Raw genomic sequence first — 13,412 nt, 5'->3', positions numbered from 1 at the left:
AAGCTGGAGTGGGGTGGTATTAGAGGAGGTGTTTCTCTAGATAGCCAGGTCTCTAAAGGGACCCCTTGGAGGACATGGGTCAAAGTGCCAGCTCTAAACAAGACTTCTTCCAGTGTTGGAACTGTAATACCCATCTTCCATCCTATTCTCGGGTGTGGAAAGGAGTAATGGGAGTGCAGATAGGGACAACCCAGGTTCTACCCTCAGCCTGGCAGACCCTTTGCCAAGGCAGGGCTTCCTTATCTGTCCAGATCCAGTGGCCTCAAATAATACTTTTTCTAGAGAGGGCTCTGTGCCTGGGTGGTGAGAGGAGTACTTAGTATGGAGTGCCTCTGGCAGGCATAGGAGGGTACAAACCCCAACTATGCCACTGACTTGCTGCGTCCTTGGGCAAGTGACTTGCATTGTTTCCTCAGTTGTTAGATGGAGTTATACCAACTTAAGTGTCATCGGAAGCTTGCACTGAAGTGATGTGATATGGCACTGGGCCTGGCAGGATGTTTTATTTATTTTTTCTGAGACAGGGTAGCTTGGTTGGCCTCAGCTTTGTGGTGCTGGGGTTACCGGTGTGTACCACTATGCCCAGCTGAGAGGGGGTATAGTAGGGCAAGGCTAAGCCTAGTCTTTCAATCCATATACCTGCCCATAAAAGCCTCTATTTTATCACACACTTCATTTGTCCATTCTTCCATCCTTCTATCCACCAATCCATATACCCATCACTCTTTATTAATCTACCCACAAATCTACTCATGCATTTGTATGTTCACCCCATCCACCCAACCATTTGCTAGCCTATCTGCATGTATCAACCCACCTATTTGTCCTTTTATCCATCATTTATGTACCCACTTTATTCTTCTCCATTCACTAGCTCATCCATCCCTTTACATACCAATTTACTCCCCACCTGCCTGTAAACCCATCCACTTATCTACCCATTCATGCACCTTCCCATTTCTCTGTCCATTTACATCTTCACTTATCCATTTTCTATCCACTTACTGATGTCTTCCCATTTATATATCCAGTCGCCTACCCATCCATTTATTTTTCAATGTATCCATCATCTATCCTTGCATCTTCCCACTTATATTTATCCATTAGTCCACCCAACCACTTATCCATCCTGCCATATGTCCACTCATCTACACCATACACACCCACCCACCCACATATCCAAAGATCATTCTGTTTCAGTTTGAGAGGTTGGTCAGGAGGCAGGTGAGGTAAGGTGAGGTGGAGGAAGTTGCAGACTTCCCTCCCCATTCCATTGGAGTGACCTTCACATTCCCAGCACATCCCTCTTGATTGAAAAGAATGAGACCAGACATTCAGTGGGTGGGCCCGTCTGGCCAGATGGTATTTTGGCTGCACAGCCTTTACACACGCGCGCGCGCGAGCACACATACATACACACACGCACACACATATTGCTAGAATGCTGAACATGGACCGCATCCCCACCCAACATCCCCATTCCCAAATGTAGAGTAGCCAGGCTTTCAAACATAAATTAAAAAATAAAATAAAATAATTTAAAAAAAAGAGTTGTTCTCTGGGAGGGAGAGCTCATGCAGAGATGAAGGCAGAAGCCCCTGGACTAGGGCTAAGAAGGAGAATTCTCTGCCCTTCCCTTGGGACCCTTCCCTACCCCTACTCCCTAGGGGCCTTTGCCCTAAGACAGGTATTAACACCAGCCATAGGCCTTTGCCCCTTTAATGTTCAGTCTCCCAAACTACTAGATGCCAGCCTTCATTTTCCCACCACAGCCCAAGGGAAAGGCATCCTGGGGGCTGGGAAGGGGAAGGAGTAGTTGCAGTCTGCAGATCTTTAGCTGGCTTCTCCGGGCTGTAGGTCTGGGTCAGGAGACCCTACACACTCCTTGCTGAGACGCACAATTTCCTGGGACAGAACTTCCATGTCCTAAGAAACAAACGAGCAATCAAGAGCCAAAGCAGTAAGCAGGGGTTATTCCACCTACCAAACCTGGAGTGCCATCTATGATTCCCTAGCAGTGTCTTGGCCTGGTGTGGGAAGGTGCCTGGAGAAGCTTAAAGTGTCCTAGAGGGCTGGACTAGATGGGTAGGGGATTTCTGGAACTAAGAGGATGAGGTAGGTCATCTGCTGTAGCCTGTTACTGCTATAGGATACAACTGTCACCCTCATTACCTCTCTTAACAAATATGAGCTTGCTTGTCCAAAGCAGGATCTGAGTCTGACTGCCCCAGAGATGGGGAAATATTTGGTGGGGACAAATGGACATATGAATGGACACATTGGGAATGTGTAGCAGGCAAATAGGTATACTAGGAGATTGTGCTGAGGATAACGGTTAGGTCATTGAGTAGGTATGTGAAAGGTAAGACAAAGGGTGCTTCATGAGTAGATAAGGAAAAATGGTGGGCTGGTAAATAGGTGGAAGTACAGTATGGTAGATACCCAAAGGGGTAAGTGGTTGGGTGAATGGGTGTATGAATGAATGATTCGGTGCATGGAGGAGTAGAGGGAAGAGTAAAGGACTAAGCTGCTATGTTGACTGAAGGATAGAAGATGAGAGCATGTAAGGGTGATGGATAAATGGGTAGGATGATGGCTGAATTGACCCAGGGAAAGAGTAGCTGAGGAGATAGGAGGCTGTATGGATATGGTGAGCAGGGAGGCCACACTCACCTTGTGCAAATGCATATTCTTGGTAAGCTGCTCTTCTAGCATGTTCTGTAGCTTTTTGTTCATCTCTCGAAGGTTCTCATCGCCTGGCTTCACTAGGTCTCTTAGGACACTGCCCAGCCCACTTCGGTCTGTGTGGCCTGCTGCCACAGACACATCTGCAAGGTTCCCAGGCTGAGTACCACTCTCTTGGCAGAGTCAAAGGAGAGCCAAGAGAGTGGGCAGAGCCAGAGGAGGAAAGAAGGAAACAAAGTACAGGCAAGAAGGGAGGGAGAGCAGCCATGTTATGTAGGAGGACACAAGCTTCAATGTGAGAAACACAGCTATCACTTACTAGTCATGTGCCCTGGTGCTGGTGGCTCATGCCTGTAATCCTAGCTACTTACTTAGGAGGCTGAGATTTGAAGATCAAAGTTCAAAGTCCACCCAGGCAGGAAAGTCCATGAGACTTACATCTCTAATAAACTACCAAAAAGCTGGAAGTGGAACTGTGGCTCAGGTAGTAGAGCATGAGCCCTGAGCAACAGAAACTCAATGCCCAGGTCCTGAGTTCAAGCCCCAATTATGGCATACAAAAGAGGGATAAGGTACAGAAAATGAAAATTTATGGACACATAACAAAAGAGCTAGTGAGACAAGATGAAAGGGGACAGAAAAAAGTAACACAGGAAAAAGAAAAACAGGAGAAAGCAGAGAGGAAAAGAGACAGACAAGATAGACATAGGGAAAAAAGACGAAGAAGGCCAAAGAAACCCACTAGAGAACAGGGAATGGAGATGACAGGGACCTGGAGATAAAAGAGGAGGCAAGATAAATGCACAAAGCTTCCCTACTCCCCCCCATACCATGGTTATGGTCTTGTCAGTTCCAAGAAAAGAGAAGTTACAGCATAGATCAATGGAAGGAGGTCAGGTAAAGGCTGGACTGAGAAGGGGATACTGACCAATCCGGCTGTCCATGACGTAGGTCTCAATGATGGCACTCTTCCGGCAAAGGTCCTCTGCCATCGAGGCACTGCTCACTTCTAGATGTTTAACCTGCAAGATGGCTCAGCCCATTTCAGGTCTCTCAACTACATAGTTCACTCATAAGATGAGGAGACCCAGCCCTAACCCCTTCTCACTGAGCATCCCCAGAGCATTTCAAGTGGCCTAAGCAAGAAGATAGTACCTTCTCCTCCAGCATCCATTTCTCCTGTTGTGTTTCAGCCAACCGCTGAAAGAGTTCAGCTACTTCTTCATCTGATAGCTCTGCTGGCCGAGGGGGTTGGGCCTGAGGGCTGCTGGATAAGGACTACAAAGAAAGAGGAAAAACCAGGTCAGGTTCAGCATGGCCTATGCTAGACTTGAGTCAGAGGTTAGAGGTGGTAGGCAATCATGGGCCCTATGGTTAGGGCTGGAGACCAGTACTGGAACTCTCAAAGACTCACTCCTCTTGGCCTAAAGGCAGGAAGGGTGGAGTAGACAGTATAATCACTGCATCAGAGCCTGGATGAGAGATGGATGATCCAGTAGACAGGAAATGAAGGTAAGAGCAGAACAAACTAAATGGCACCAATAGGAAGTTAGAAGAAAAAAAATCTAGCCAGGCACCAGTGGCTCATGCCTGCAATCCTGGCTACTCAAGAGGCTGAGACTGTGGATTGCCATTCGAAGCCAGCCCAAGCAGTGAAATCTGTGAGACATATCTCTACTAAAACTACTAAAAGAGCTGGAAGTGCAGCTATGGCTCAAGTGATAGAGGGCTAGCCTTGAGCACAAAAGCTCAGGGACAGCACCCAGACTCAGACAGAATTGAAGCCCCAGGACCAGAAAAAAAAATCTAAAAGTAAGGACATTTCCTACAGACCAACAGGAAAGGTCTCTTCTACACACTAGTGTTAAAAGAAAAAAAAAGTGACCGCACTAAACTAAAGCAACTTAAGAGACAAAAAACTACCACAAGGGCTGGGAAGGTGGCTCAGTGGTAGAGTGCTTGCCTTGAATGCATGATGCCCTGGGTTCAATTCCTCAGCACTACATAGCAGAGAAAGCTGGAAGTGGAGCTATGGCTCAATTGGTAGAGTGCTAGCCTTGAGCTGAAGAGCTCAGGGACAGAACCTAGGCCGAGTTCAGGCCCCATGACCAACCAAAAAAGGAAAAAAAAAACTACCACAAACAATATATGCTTTGAATATTAGTTGTATAATAAAGGCTGTTTGGGGGTCAGTTATAGAAATCCTATTAAGGTCAAAGTAATAGATGAAATAAAAATTTAACTACATTAGGAAGATACCAAGGTAGAGAGATCACCTGAACATAAACATGATACGCTTTATCTCACTTGGGTTTAAAATAGAGAAAATTGGAAGGATATAAATTGGAATTGTGGGTGTGTGTGTATGTGTGTGCACGCATGTGCATGCACCTGCATGCCAGTCTTTGGGTGGCTACAGCTCTAACAAACCACACTTTCAGCTATGTGGTGGCTAATTGGAGATAAGAGTCTCAAAGATTTTCCTGTCTGAGCTGGCTGAAATCATGGTCCTTAGATCTCAGCCTTCTAAATAGTTATGATTATAGGCTTGAGTCACCAGCACTTGGATTTTTTTTAGATAAGATCTTACTATGTTGCTAGGTTGGCCCCCAACCTCCTGGGCTTAAGCAGTCCTCCTGCCTCCTACGTAGCTTCGATTACAGGCATGTGCCACTGTGCCCAATGTGAACTAAGAATTAATAATAGAGGGCTGGGAAGGAGGTTCAGTGGTAGAGCGCTTGCCTTGCATGCTCGAGGCCCTGGGTTCGATTCCTCAGCACCACATAAGAAAAAAGAAAAAAGCCGGAAGTGGCGCTGTGGCTCAAGTGGTAGAGCGCTAGTCTTGAGCTGAAGAGCTGAGGGACAGTGCCCAAGCCCAGAGTTCAGGCCCAATGACCGGAAACCCCCCCCAAAAAAAAAAACAGAATTAATAATAGTGTAGTTAGGCTGGGCACCCCTGTAAGCCTAGTTACTAAGGAGGCTGAGATCTGAGGATCGTGGTTTGAAGCCAGCCAGGGTGGAAAATGTGATGAGACATCATCTCTAACTAGCCAGCCAAATGTCAGGTTGGAAGTGTGGCTCAAGTTGTAGAGCACTAGGCATGAGCGCTTGCTAGTGAGCCTAGTGAGTGTGAGGCCCTGAGTTCAACCTTGGTATCATAAAAAAATTATAATAGTAATTCTAGATGAAGATGGGATTTTCTTGTCAGTTGTAGGGCTTGAACTCTGGGCCTGGGCCCTGTCCTTGAGCTCTCCAGCTCAAGATTAGTGCTCTACCACTTGAGCCACAGCACCACTTCCCATTTTCTGGTGGTTAATTAGAGATAAAAGTCACACGGACTTTTCTTGCCCAGGCTGGCTTTGAACTGTAATCCTCAGATCTCAGCCTCTTGAGCAGCTAGGATTACAGGTGTGAGCCACAGGTGCCCAACCAAGATGGGATTTTTTTTACATTTAAATTTCTAAATTCGAGGTTTTTTCAATTCCTATAATATATACACATAGAATAAAAAAGCATTATTTCAAAAAAACGTTACTAATAGGGACGATAATGTGATAGATGGTAATAATAATGAGTAAGATGGGAAAAGGGACTTGTTTTACAATGAGAATGAGTGGCCTGTCCGCATGCAGCAATATAAACCCAAGTTGATGAGCTTGAGTTGACAAAAAATGCTTGTGCTAGCTGGGCAATGGTCTCTCATGCCTGTAATCCTAGCTACTCCAGAGGCTGAGAGCTTATGATCCTGGTTCAAAGCCAGTCTGGGCAGGAAAGTCCATCAGACTCTTATCTCTAATAAACTACTCAGAAAAAGCTGGAAGTAGCACTGTGGCCCAAGTGGTAGAGTGCTAGCCTTGGGCAAAAGATGCTCAGAGACAGCAACCCAGGCCCTGAGTTCAAACCCCAGGACTAGAAAAAAAATGCTTGTGCACAGGTGTATCAGTGATAAAGCATGTGTTGGGCACATGATTATGTGTGAAGTCCTAGGTTTGATCTTCAATACCCAAATACAAGAAAAAGAATAAGGAAAGTAGAGACTATGGGAAGGTTCATATAGATGTCTTCAGTTAAGGGAAAAGTAGGAATAGCCTAGCTTTTGGGTGAGGAGAAGTTGAGGCTACAGGCTCATCCTTGGCAGTTACCCTGGCTGGAGCGGCAGAGCTCTCCTTCTCTCGCAAGATCTCCCGGTAGCTGAAGGAGGAGATGCTACTGCTGTCCCCTGTTTGAGTCCGGCTTGGTGAGTTCATCTCAGAGAGAACTAGCTCCTCGAGGCCTGAACAATAAAGAGAAAAGAAATCTGAGTCCCAAACCCTCTGGGCACCAGAGCAGTGACAAGCAAGAAGAGGCAGAAATACATTTGACAGCAATAAATAGAGGCAAAGAGACACACTCCAGCATGGGGAAAGATAACAAGGCAGAAATTGAAAAAAGAAGCCAGGCACTGGTGGCTTACGCCTGTAATCCTAGCTACTCAGGAGGCTGAGATGTGAGGATAGCAGTTCAGCCAGCCCAGGCAGTAAAGTCCATGAAACCCATTTCCAATCAACCATCAAAAAAGCAGAATGAGAGCCCTGTGCTGATGGCTCATACTTGTAATCCTGGCTACTCAGGAGGCTGAGATCTGAGAATGGCAGTTCAAAGCCAGCCTGGGCAAGGAAAGTCTGTGCGACTCTTATCTCCAGTTGACCATCAGAAAACTGGAAGTGGTGCTGTGGCTCAAGTGGTACACTACTCTTCTTCAACTGAAGAGCTCAGAGACAGGGCCCAGGCCCAGAGTTCAAGCCCCACAACTGACAAAACAAAGAAAAAAGGTGTAATTAGGGTTCTGGCTCAAGTGGTAGAGTGCCAGCTTTGAGTGATAAAGCTAAAGGACAAGCTGGGAGTCAGTAGCTCACACCTGTAATCCTAGCTACTCAGGAGCTGAGATCTGAGGATCATGGTTTAAAGCCAGCCCATGCAGGAAACTCTGTGAGACTCTTATCTCCAATAAACTACTCAGAAAACCAGAAGTGGCACTGTGGCTCAAGTGGTAGAACACTTGCCTTGAGCTGAAGAGCTGAGGGACAGCGCTCAGGCCAAGAGGTCAAGCCCCATAACTGACAAAAAAAAATAGCCAAAGAACAGCTCAAGGTCCTCAGTTGAAGTCACAGTACTGGAACATACACAATGAAAGAGGACAATGAGGTGATAAATGAACCACAAGTGTCCTAAACATTCAGAAATGGGAACAAATGCTGGGCACTAGTGGCTCATGCCTGTAGTCCTAGCTACTCAGGAGCCTGAGATCTGAGGATCACAGTTCAAAGCCAGGGCATTCAGGAAAGTTCATGAGACTCTTATCTCCAATCAACCACCAGAAAACCGGAAGTGGTGCTGTGGCTCAAATGATAGAGCACTTGCCTTGAGCTGAAGAGCTCAGGGGCAGTGAGTGCCCAGGCCCAGAGTTCAAGCCCCACAACCAACCAAAAAAAGAAAAGAAAAAGCAAGAAATGGTGCTGTGGTTCAAGTGGGAGAGCAGAAGGAGCAGAAAGAGCTCAGTGACAGCACCTATGCACAGAGTTCAAGTCCCAAGACCAGCAAAAGAAAGAGAGAGAAAAGAAAAAAAGAAAGAAAAGAAAAGAGGGAGGGGAGGGGAGGGGAGGAGAGGGAAGGGGGACAGATAGCTAGAGGTCTTAGGGGCATATGCACAACCACATGCAGGGAAAACCCCAGAGATAGGAAGCCAGAGCAAGATGATGGAGACCCCACAGAAAGACATGGTTAGAGCAGAGTCACAGAAAAGATGGTGTCAGACTTGTAGCCATACACTGAGACCTCAATTCTAACAGGTAGGGAAATGTATGATTTACAATTCTAATCTATCCCATGCTTTTCCATTAATATGAAACAAAAAACAGAAACAAAACTCTTCTATCATAAAGACAGATTATCTCTGGGGACTGAGGGCCTCAGCAAAACATTGATTGGGTAAGAGAGATGTCTGTTTAGCCATGTCACATAACATAGGCACTTGGTTGTGCCTGGTGGCACACACCTGCAGTAAGATTGCTTACGCCCAGGAATTCAAAGCCAGCCTGGGCAACATATCAAGACTTCATCTTAAAACAAACAAACAAACAAAAAAACAAAAACAGGTTAGACATAGGTGGCTCATGCCTATAATTCTAGGGACTCAGGATGCTGAGTTCTAAGGATCACGGCTCAAAGCCAGCCTGAGCAGGAAAGTCTGTGAGACCCTTATCTACAAATAACCATCAGAAAACTGGAAATGGCGCTGTGGCTCAAAGTAGTAGAGCACTAGTCTTGAGCAAAAAAAAAAAAAAACAAAACTCAAGGACAGCACCTTAGCCCTGAGTCTAAGCCTCACAACTGACCAAAAATACAAAAACAAACAAAGGAATCCAAAAACAGGCACCAGTGGCTCATGCCTGTAATCCTAGCTACTCTAGAGGCTGAGATCTGAGGATCACAGTTTAAAGACAGCCTGTGCAGAAAAACCCTTGAAACCCTAATCTCCAATTAACCACCAGAATACCAGAAGTGGTGCTATGGCTTAAGTGGTAGAGTGCTTGCCTTGAGCTGAAGAGTTCAGGGACAGCACCCAGGCCCAGAGTTCAAGCACCATAACCGACAATAAAATAAAATAAAATAAAATAAATTCAAAAACAGAAGCCAGGTGCCAGTGTCTTATGCCTATATTCCTAACTACTAAGGAGGTTGAGATCTGAAGATCACAGTTCAAAGCCAGCCTGGGGAATAAAAGTCCATGAGACTGGGGCTGGGAAGGTGGCTCAGTGGTAGCGTGCTTGCCTTGCATGTATGAAGCCCTGGGTTTGATTCCTCAGCACCACAAAGGCAGAAAAAGCCATGAGTGGTGCTGTGGCTCAAGTGGTAGAGTGCTAGCATTGAGCTGAAGAGCTGAGGGACAGTGCCCAGGCCCAGAGTTCAGGCCTCACAACTGACCAAAAAAAATAAAAGTCCATGAGACTGTTATTTTCAATTAACTACCAAAAAGCCAGAAGTATCCCAGCGTCAATGGCTCAAACCTGTAATTCTAGCTACTCAGAAGGCTGCAATCTGATGATTGTGGTTCAAAGCCAGCCTGGAAAGAAAGTCCGTGAGACTCTTCAATTAACCACCAGAAAACTGGAAGTGGGGCTGTGGTTCAAGTAGTAGAGTGCTTGTCTTGAACTGAAGAGCTGAGGGACAGCGCCCAGGCCCAGGGTTCATGCCCCACGACCAACAATTTTTTTAAAGCTCAGGAATAGCACCCAGGCCCTGAATTCAAGCCCCATGACCAAAAAAGAGAAAAAAGTCAGAAGTAGCATTGTGGTAGAGCTCAAGTGGTAGAGCATTAGTCTTAAGCCAAAAAAGAAACTCAGGATAATAAGAAATGTACTCATTATCTTGCCCATGTAATTGTAACCCCTCTGTACAGTATTTTCACAATAAAAAAAAAAGAAACTCAGGACAGCTCCAAAGCCCTTTTTCCAACCCGCCCCCCCCTCCCTACATGTGAAACTGAAAACAGAAAGCTTATCTTTCTGGCTGGTTTTTGATGGAGAGTACGTTGACACCACACCCCCAAGGGATCTTCAGCAACTAAACAAGATGGAAGATGGTCTAGCTGTGTCTATGTAAATGTCTTCTGCCTTAAGTGGCAGAACTAACATGGAATGGCTTTGTTATGCAATGAAAATGGTGTGATGTTGCTGTTTGTGTGGAAATCTCTTGCTTCATTGGGAGTTCCTGAAGAGTAGTGGCTTGGGGAATTTTGTATTGGTGACCCTTAGACTTTCTGGGTGGGGATTTATACAATGAGAATGGACATGACAGATTTAGAAACACTAAATGTGGGAGTGTGTATGTGAGGTGACAGAGACATAAGCAAAAGTCAGAAGAGAGAAGATAGACACAGAGAGAAAAAGAAATAAAAGGTCAGAGATTGAAAAGGTGGGGAGGAGAAAAGGAAAGATCTAGAGAAAGAATGCAGGGAGATAATTGTATACACAGAGAATATAGAGCAAAATGAGACAGAGAGGCACAGAAAGACAGGAACAAAGAAAAGAGAACAGTAGCAGGACACTAATGGCTCAGTCAACTCCTATATTCCTGGCTATTCAGGAGGCTGAGATCTGAAGATTAATGCTCAAAGCCATTCCAAACAAGAAAGTCTGTGAGACTCTTCTTTCCAATTAACCACCAAAAAGCCAGAAGTGGAACTGTAGCTCAAGTGCTAGAGTGCCAACCTTTAGTAAAAAAGCTTCAAGATGCTGGGTGCCAGTGGCTCATGCCTGTAATTCTACCTACTCAAGAGGCTGTGATCTGAGGATAGTGGTTCAAAGCCAGCCTGAGCAGGAAAGTCTGTGAGATTCTTATCTCCAATTAACCACCAGAAAACCGGAAGTGGTGGGTGGTTCAAGTGCTATTGTGCTAGCCTTGAGCTGAAGAGCTCAGGGACAGCACCCATGCCCAGAGTTCAAGCCTCACAACCAACAACAACAAAAAGCTTCAGGAAAGTGCCCTGTTCCTGAGTTCACGCCCCAGTATCAACAAAAAGAGAAAAAAAAAAAAAAGGACAGTAAAAAGGAGACAGGCATAAAAAGAAAATGCAGAGAAAGAAAAGGATAGGTGACAGAGAACAGACAAGAGATATAGCTCAAGGGGCTGGGAAGGTGGCTCAGTGGTAGAGTGCTTGCCTTGCATGCCTGAGGCCCTGGGTTCAATTCCTCAGCACCACATAAGCAAAAAGAAAAAAGCTGGAAGTGGCACTGTGACCCAAGTGGTAGAGTGCTAGCCTTGAGCTGAAGAGCTGAGGGACAGTGCCCAGGCCCAGAGTTCAGGCCCCACAACTGGATGCCCCCCCCCAAAAAAAGAGGGATAGCTCAAAAGGGACAGAGAAAATCAGAAAGCAGGGCCAAAGGCCACACAGCATGCCTGCTGGGCCTGTCCTCCTTCCTCACCTGAGCGGCTCTTGCTGTTGGTGAGGATGTCCTGCAGCCTCTCCTGCAGCTTGTCAGCCCGTTTCCGCTCCAGGTGTAACTGCCGCTTGAGATCCTTGAGCTATTGGGGAAAGGTGAAAGGGGAAAAGACAAAATATGAGGACTGAGGCCCAAGAAACCCACAGGGATGTAGGGGGCACAAGCTAGGAAGGGGCTATGTTTGGGCACCCTCCCAGCTTACTGCAGCACTGCCCTTCTTCTCCAGGATCCGCTGTCCGTCCACTGTGTCTTTCACCTCCTATAGTTAAAGAGTATACAGCTGGCAGATGACCACAAACTACCTATAGTTTACCCTCTTCCTGTCCCAGACTGCAGGCTGAGACCCAGGCCTCCTCTTGGAGCCACGCCGAGACCACAGACCTGCTTCAGGCTGTTGATGGTCTTCACATGGTCATCTCTCTCCTCCTGGGCCTGCTGGAGCTGGTCCCGCACACCTTGTAGCTCCTCCTCCTTATCCTATAAAGTAAACAGCAACTCAGGCCACAGGTGGAAAAACCTGTGTGTCCATAATACTGCTTGTCAGTACCCAGACCAGAAAGAACATCAAGTGAGAGGCACCTTCAACTCAGCAGCATGCTGCTCCTGGCACTGCTTCAGAGCTTCCTCTTGTTCCTGCTGCTGCTCCTGCAAGGATTCCTAAAAGACAAGTTCCAAGTCTAGGCATGCCCCACCCCCACTAGAACACGGCATGCCCAGTTATGGGTGTGTAGACTTCAGTAGGACTCATGGAGATATACAAAAAAGACTTTTTTAGCTGGGTGCTAGTGGCTCACATTGTAATCCTAGCTACTCAGGATGCTGACACCTAAAGACCAAGATTCAAAGCCAACTTGAGCAAGAAAGCTGAGAGACCTCCAATTAACAAGCAAAAAGCCAGAAGTAGAGGTGCGGCTTAAATGGTACTGTGCTAGCTTTGAATGAAAAGGCTAAGTACGAGGCTCTGAATTATGAGCACACAAGAAAATAAACTTGGCTAGGAATGTGGTTTAGTGGTAGAGTGCTTGCCGTATGCATGTAGCCCTCAGTTTGATTCCTCCATACCATATAAACAGAAAAAGAACTGGTGCTGTGGCTCAAGTGGTAGAGTGTTAGTCTTTTTTTTTTTTTTTTGGGTCCGGTCATGGGGCCTGAACTCTGGGCCTGGGCGCTGTCCCTCAGCTCTTCAGCTCAAGGCTAGCACTCTATCACTTGAGCCATAGCGCCACTTCTGGCTTTTTTCTTTTTGCTTATTGGGTACTGAGGAATCGAACCCAGGACCTCAGGCATGCAAGGCAAGCGCTCTACCACTGAGCCACCTTCCCAGATCCTAGAGAAAGACTCAGGGACAGCGCCCAGGCCCTGAGATCAAGTTCCATGACTGGCAAAAAAAAAAAAAATTATTTATTTATTAGCAGTACTAGGGTTTGAACTCAGGGCCTTGGACTTGCTAGGCAATAATTCTATTGTTTGGACCACACTTCCAGCCCTATTTTTTAAATATTGTATATATAAAAAGAAATATCTTGGCAATAGAATCTAGTTTTAAACACAGAATTCCTTTGTGTTTCATATACACCATATACACATAACCTGACAGGTTTTTTAGTTCATCACATGGGCTCAGGTGTAGAATATTCAACTTGCAGCATCACACTAGTATTCAAAGTTTCAAGAAGTCTGGAGTATTTTGGATGTTGATTCTCTATTCATGGATGCTGCCAGCCCTATTTTTTTTTTTCAAATAGG

General features: G+C 46.0%; 1 protein-coding gene across 3 annotated transcripts in view; it reads right to left on the bottom strand.

Moving 5' to 3' along the window:
- Positions 1-1,333: 1,333 nt before the first annotated feature.
- Positions 1,334-13,412, bottom strand: part of Gripap1 (GRIP1 associated protein 1) — a 35,754-nt gene continuing 23,675 nt past the window's right edge. For all 3 annotated transcript variants that reach the window (XM_070040488.1, XM_070040489.1, XM_070040490.1), the window contains 9 exons: positions 12,246-12,323; positions 12,048-12,143; positions 11,869-11,925; positions 11,649-11,748; positions 6,828-6,958; positions 3,841-3,963; positions 3,614-3,707; positions 2,674-2,828; positions 1,334-1,926 (listed from right to left, as the gene is read on the bottom strand). In XM_070040488.1, the coding sequence (XP_069896589.1) occupies positions 1,834-1,926; positions 2,674-2,828; positions 3,614-3,707; positions 3,841-3,963; positions 6,828-6,958; positions 11,649-11,748; positions 11,869-11,925; positions 12,048-12,143; positions 12,246-12,323 (927 nt within the window). In that variant the 3' untranslated portion in view covers positions 1,334-1,833. The remainder of the gene's footprint in view (positions 1,927-2,673; positions 2,829-3,613; positions 3,708-3,840; positions 3,964-6,827; positions 6,959-11,648; positions 11,749-11,868; positions 11,926-12,047; positions 12,144-12,245; positions 12,324-13,412) is intronic.

The sequence above is a fragment of the Dipodomys merriami genome, unplaced genomic scaffold, assembly GCF_024711535.1.
Source record: "Dipodomys merriami isolate MVZ:Mamm:240054 unplaced genomic scaffold, mDipMer1.0.p SCAF_3, whole genome shotgun sequence".
Taxonomy (NCBI): Eukaryota; Metazoa; Chordata; class Mammalia; order Rodentia; family Heteromyidae; genus Dipodomys; species Dipodomys merriami.
Note: the sequence above shows the minus strand (reverse complement) of the source record. Positions and strands in the feature narration are given on the sequence as shown.